This window comes from Podarcis cretensis (assembly GCF_951804945.1).
Source record: "Podarcis cretensis genome assembly, chromosome: 10".
Taxonomy (NCBI): domain Eukaryota; kingdom Metazoa; phylum Chordata; class Lepidosauria; order Squamata; family Lacertidae; genus Podarcis; species Podarcis cretensis.
The window spans coordinates 32,043,097-32,049,840 of NC_137179.1; the positions used below are offsets into that span (position 1 = coordinate 32,043,097).

Sequence of the window (6,744 nt, forward strand, 5' to 3'; positions counted from 1 at the left end):
TTTAGAAGGCTTGGCCTGAAAGCTAGCATAGACAAAGGTATTTTAAAAAGGAGTAAGAACCACTTATCTGATGCAGAATGTCACATCCAAAGAATCACCATTTTAATTTATAAGCTAGAGCAAGTTTCTACTCCGCTCTCTCAAATAAATCTATTTTTCAGGGCAAAAAACAAACCCCCAGTCTCACAACTTCCTGTGTTTCTTGGCCACATGGACTGAAGTCACAGAGCCCATTCATCTCATGCCCATGTAGAGAATAGTAGCTTATGCTCAAATTGCCACAACACTCATCAGAGATAATTTAAAAGCAGACACTTTTCAAACACCACCAGAGGGAGGGAAATCAAGGGCAAAGAGGTCTTATGCCAGTGTTTCCTGCTTTCCAGATTGCTGAATCAGTATATTTTTAGCTGTAAATTATACCCCTGACTGAAACAAAGGGAGGAAGCCCCAAACCCTCACTGTTTGCTTCCAGAGAGGCCAGTTAACTGCTTTCTAGAGGGGTAGATGTGCTACTAAGTTGTTTTAAGAACAGTAAGAGCCTCTTTAAAAGGCTGCAAAAGACTAATGAATGCATTATGGCATCAGCTTTTGGTGGAGAGCCTTCTCCAACCTCGTGCCACAGGCGGATTTAGGGGAAGAGCACGGCCGGTTTGCCTGCACTAGGTACCCAGCTAAGAGGGCGCCACAACGATGATGTAGAACAGAGGTGGGGAGCTGTGTGAATTTAGGTGTTGCACAGGGCACTGCTGAAATTTGGAAGCCCCAAATCTGCCTCTGCTGCTTGTGCCCTGCATATGGTTTGGACTATGGACACATCCACTTGCTAGAAGATTCTGTCCTGCACATGCATGGAAGTGTTCTGCAGCATCCACACATCGCATCAAAATAGCAGCCCACACTTTCCCCCTTAATTCAGATGTCCCTGCTGTTGCTGGGTTGTTGTTTTTAACTTACTGGACACTGGACAGGATTAAGCCAAGACGACCTAGGTGGCCTGTGGTAAGAGGGAATTGGAGAGTATGTCAGTTAGTGCTAATGTGGTAGGGGAGGGCGACGGAAGGCCACGTGACTCTTGCTCTCCCTTGCCTTGAAAAGCTGGGTGGTTCCACAAGGGATTGCCAGCAAAGAGACAGCAAGGATGATGGCTAGAGAGCAACTGGGGGAAAGTGTGATGATCAGTCTCAGAGTCTGCCTGAAGGCCTAGCCAAGTGACAGTGTCAACTGCAGAGAAATCTTGTTGTTCTACTATAAAAGCTTTTATGGGTTGTGAAGAGGTGAAGAGATTTGCTCCTTTCTTGTCCCGTCTGTCTAGGACATGGGAAGTTAACATGGTGCCCTCCATAAGTTATTGTATTACAACTCTCATCAGGCATGCCAGCATGGTCAATGATCAGGGATGATGGAAGTTGTAGTCTGCTCCGCCCCTGCCCCCCCCAAACAACCCCACACAATCTGGAGGGCACCACATTGACCACCCCTGGTCTAGGGCTCAGACACGTGCCAGAACAGCACACGGAAGCCTATTTTAACCTTAAGTATGAAGACTGAACGGGACCGAATGGGACACAGGTGGCGCTGTGAGTTAAACCACAGAGCCTAGGACTTGCCAATCAGAAGGTCGGAGGTTTGAATCCCCGCCACGAGGTGAGCTCCTGTTGCTCGGTCCCTGCTCCTGCCAACCTAGCAGTTCGAAAGCACGTCAAAGTGCAAGTAGATAAATAGGTACCGCTCTGGCGGGAAGGTAAAAAGCGTTTCCGTGTGCTGCTCTGGTTTGCCCGAAGCAGCTTAGTAATGCTGACCACATGACCTGGAAGCTGTACGCCGGCTCCCTTGGCCAATAAAGTGAGATGAGCGCCGCAACCCCAGAGTCGGTCACGACTAGACCTAATGGTCAGGGGTCCCTTTACCTTTACTATGAAGACTGAACAGCATTAAGGTGACTTCACACATCTTTGCCAAAGCCCCGTAGTGCACAGCAATGTAAGCTTTTGAGCTGGGGAGACGTGGTGGGATGCATGTATAATTCTGACACATCTTCATCATGCGATTGATCAGAAAGGGCTCTGGCTGAGCAGAGCTGCATCCCAGACTACCTGCTGGTTTCTGAAGTGTATTTAATTATTTCAGTCTGCTTTAAATTATAGCATTATGGCTCAGCGCTGGTGTGTGGCCTTTACTCTGTCACTACTGTGGATCATTGCCAGCCCAGAGCTCCTGGACCGTTCCCAATGCCCCATCGGTTGCAGCTGCTCTTTCACAGACTGGTTTATTCGGTGCTCCAATGCCAGCCTCTCTTCTCTGCCCACCGGCATCCCACAAGCCACGGTGGAGCTTGATCTGCAGTTCAATCAGCTTGGCAGCCTGCTGGCAGCCTCTTTCCCAGATTTGCCCGAGCTCACCACGCTTTTCCTTGGGAGCAACCAAGTGCGCCGGATTGAAGCAGGAACCTTTCTCGGTGTGAAAAATTTATACCACCTCCACTTGGACAACAATCTCCTCGAAGAGATCCCAGAAGGGGCATTTGAAAACCTGACCAATCTAGTCTTTCTGCACCTGGAGCACAATCGGATTGCTTACCTTTCACCAGGTATTTATAGATGGGTGTTTCCCCCCTCATTACTAAGGTAGTGATTATCCCTCCCACTTTCATTCCCAACAGTTTTAGGGTATGAATTGTAGGGAAAGGATGCATTTGGGATGAATGAGTGGACACATAAGACTTAGATATATACCAGCAGCTGACCAATTTAGAAGCTGAGCACAAAGCTGATGTGGAGTAACTTCGCTGAAATTGGCTAGTTCAAGCCCTCTATGAATTACCGTATTTTCCCGTCTATAAGATGCCCCCACATATAAGACACCCCCTAATTTTTGACATTATTTTTAAGGGAAATACAGTATTTCAGCATAAATTCAATATGGATCTATTCAGTTGAGGCAAACATCTCCTTTCAACAGCAATAAAGTAGGCCCATGGTATTACTGCTACTGATGATGACTTGCTCATTTTTTATGGGCAATAGGTCAGATTCTGGTGCCCTTCCTGTTGCCTTTTATATTCCTTATGTATTCCTTATGGCACAAAAGAAGAGTTTTATTTTCCTTTTGGTTTGAAAGAAGGGAGAGAGCTCTTGACATTCTCTGCAGATTTTATAAAATTAAATTCTAACACAAACAAGGATACAGTCCTGTACTTTGGACTCTGCCCTTAATGGTTACCTTCTTTAGTTTGTTGCCTCAAAATGAATTTGGGGTTCTTGCTGCTTATTCTGCTGAGTTGGGCCTTGGATTTTTGCCTGAATGTCCTGTCCTGGTGACACTACTGAACACAAGACCACATTCAGTGCCACAGTATTGCAGGAGGGACCAAGAGGTTAAATCTGAATATCTCTAGAGATTATACACACCCACCCCATAAACCAGAATATTAGCAAACTATTGCAACTTGCCCATGAGGAAAGACAAGTTAAGACGGCATCATCCCAAGGTGTCAGGTGGGGTGAGACTTGGGAACAAACTAGATATCATCAGACACAAATGTGCACCATGAAAAGCAGAAAATGGCCAGCAATATTCATTTTATTTATTAATTAAAATAGTTATATGCTGCCTCTGAAGTCACAGATATGCAAGGGACCAAATGGTAGGCTAGTCTCTGTTGTGCCATGTTCGAATCCCACTGCTAGCACCATGTTTGGTTCTCAAAAGTTCTGTGAAACGCACTGAGTAAGGCTCAGGCCTCCCATATAGCAACAGCTTTATTCTTTAATCTGAGCACAAGCAAGTAAGAGAAGGAACCCTAGACCTAAGCACTTGGTTGCTTAAGCACTTTTCACCTGTGCTGGAAAGCAGTTCACAGATGTGCTCTGCACATCATTACCACCCTGGGGAGGGCAGAAGTGGGATGGAGTTATTAGCTCTCAGCTCAAGGCAGCTCTTACTTCCCCTCTCTCTTTTGCCCAGGTGCATTCTCCTCTTTGAAGCGACTGAGTCTGCTAGACCTGAGTCATAACCTGTTGACTGAACTTTCAGACCAGGCCCTTGGTGGTCTCCAGCAACTACGCAAACTTCACCTCAGTGCTAACCTTATTGCCAACTTGTCAGCCAGAGCTTTCCCGGGCAACATGCGCATCCTCTACCTCGACTGGAACAGGCTGAAAAGTGTGCCGCTTGCCGTCCGCACCTCTGCCACTCTCTCCAGCCTTTATCTTAGTGGCAACCCAATCCAGGAGCTGACATCTGTCTCCTTTGGGAGGAAGCTCAGCTCGCTGAGGCAGCTGTTTTTAGAAAACCTGTGCCTGGAGAACATTACCAGCTCAACGTTCAAACGGCTACGCAGACTCGAGGTCTTGAGCCTGAGGAACAATAGTTTGGAGTCGCTGTCACCTCTGTCGTCGCTGAAGTATCTCTCGACTTTGTATCTGACTGGGAACAAGTGGCGCTGTGACTGCAACTTAATCTGGCTTCGCACCTGGCAGAAGCAAGTAGTAAGAAAAGATCGCAGCCCAGTGGAATGCAGTTCCCCGGAAGCCCTTCAGGGACAACAACTGGCAAATGTAGAGGTAATGAACAATCTGAATCACACTGACAGACCCCAGAAACACCTTGCAAATAGAAAGAGGGGTGGGAACAGACACCCCTCTCCATCTGCCATCCAGGGTAGCAAGGGACATTATCACAGTTCAAGGGCAAAAATTTTAGCCACCTGAGGGCACTGATCCTTGATTACTTTGTATAACAGACAGAGATAGTCTAAAGCTGGGCCACAAGACAGTTTCCCCAGAGTTGAAAGTGGTATGAAACAGGAACACTTGCTTGGGGTGTGTCCACTAGTCTCTGGCAAACAGGTTTTGTAAGTTTTTATAATGCTTAAGGAATATGCAAAGCCTGTTAGCTAGAGGCAGACAACAATGGGGCAGAATAAATGAGTGTGTACATCACAGGCAATGTTGTCATCCAACCACATTCATTTCTCTTTAAGCATTCTCTGCAGCAAAATGGGCCACTGAAGCAAGTAGCGGCAATTCTAAATTAAACTCTGAAGTCATAAGAGCTTTCTTAGGAAGCTGTAAAATTCTGTACATTGCACTTAGTTGTCACGTACTAAAACGAATAATGTCATTTAGACATTATAAAGGAGAGAACAAGTGTGACACACATTGTAGTTGATACTGGAAGATGACTTCTCTCATGTCTTCTTTTCCCCTCCAGTTACAGAAATTGACTTGTCCACCTTTTCAAACCGATTCAGCCACCACCAGCTCCTCTATAAATGCCATGCCTGCGATATCTACTCTACCCAGTGAACAACTTTTGCTACAAGCTACAACCCTTCCAATCAATGTTTTCACTACTTTCGTTACCAGTAGGATGTCCACTGTCGCAGGAACAACTACACAAAATAATCCCACTTCGAGACCAACCACTCACGAGAACCATTACATACTGGAGAAATATGACCCTTGCCTCTCCAACCATATTAGTAGCATTCACACAAGAACAAAAGACCACACTGCCCTGGTGGTTACTTGGTCTTTCTCTGGAGATCATGACCAGTTTGAAGTGCGCTACAAGTCTTCTGTGGATCAGCACATACTGCGAGTGATTGGACGTTTAACTGAGATTGAACTTCACCATCTGCAACCAGGGACCGATTACAGGGTTTGCGTTATTCCCCAGAACGAGAACCTCCTGGAGTGTGTGGCTCCTACAGCCCAGCAATGTGCTACAGGGCACACTGAAGCCCAAGTTCCAGCTCAGCACAACTTAGCTCTGGGAATTGGCATCACCACCGCACTTTTAGCACTGATAGCCCTGGCTCTCTTTGCCTTCTACAAGTGGCGGATCCGACCCTTCCAGTTCCAGCGCTATTATGATGAAGATGGGCTGCTTTCCCAACGCCAAGGCACTGCCCAGTCCAAGCTGACCACAGAGCCAGTCTATGAGAACTTAGAAGAGGACAACCAGCATGTTTATATGACAGCTGCCAGCCAATGGCCTCAAGAGAAGATTGACTGCACTCCTGTTGTCCCATCCAGATTTTCATCCACACCAGCCTATGCAAGCCTCTGATATTTACAGAATATTAGTTATTTGTTAAAATGACCAGGTGTCGTGAATGGCATTCAAACCCTTCACAGCTGTGGATGAGAACATTTCTTACATGATCACAAAGAAATGCTGAATCCAATGGAAGAAATCTTTTCTAACCTGTCTCCTCCTTTGTGAAGATTTTTTCAAAGAAACGAAGTCAGCTGAAATTAACTTTTACAACAATACCAGGAAAGAAATATTATTTGGGTATTCATGTTAGCATAAACTAGTGGCTTTGTTAGCTGAACCTGAAAGGGGATCCATCTATATCACTTACTATGCAAGAGATTCCTATTTTTCTGAAGACCAGAGGAGGGAAAGCACACAAAGATGCCATCATAGCTGCTGTCTGACTATCTGGGATATGCTCCACACAACTGCCATCTTTAGAAATTTTTCATATATATTAATGAAATAGTATTTGTGAAGAAACCCCTGCCTATAGTTCATGACACAATTGCTCTTTTGATAATCCACAGTGCATGGATAGATGTTATTCGCTTTATTTTTTAATGATTCAAGCTTGGCTTCAAGGTAATGTGTTTTAAAATAAATAACCTGGACAACAAAATTCGAACTAAAAAGTAATTAAAAATAGCGGTATTGTTGAATTTTATGAAGGGTTGCTTATTTCCATTTCTGCACTGT

At 45.4% G+C, this 6,744-nt stretch overlaps 1 protein-coding gene across 5 annotated transcripts in view; it reads left to right on the forward strand.

The window, feature by feature from the left end:
* The window catches only part of LOC307225718 (leucine-rich repeat transmembrane protein FLRT3-like), a 25,407-nt gene extending 18,695 nt beyond the window's left edge, over positions 1 to 6,712 (forward strand). For 3 of the 5 annotated variants that reach the window (XM_079993784.1, XM_079993780.1, XM_079993781.1), the window contains exons 2-4: positions 2,148 to 2,590; positions 3,967 to 4,565; positions 5,215 to 6,712. In XM_079993784.1, the coding sequence (XP_079849910.1) occupies positions 2,152 to 2,590; positions 3,967 to 4,565; positions 5,215 to 6,075 (1,899 nt within the window). In that variant the 5' untranslated portion in view covers positions 2,148 to 2,151 and the 3' untranslated portion in view covers positions 6,076 to 6,712. Of the gene's footprint in view, positions 1 to 1,934; positions 2,591 to 3,966; positions 4,566 to 5,214 lie in introns of those variants that run through there. The other 2 variants (XM_079993782.1, XM_079993783.1) reach the window with 2 other exon arrangements.
* Positions 6,713 to 6,744: the final 32 nt, after the last annotated feature.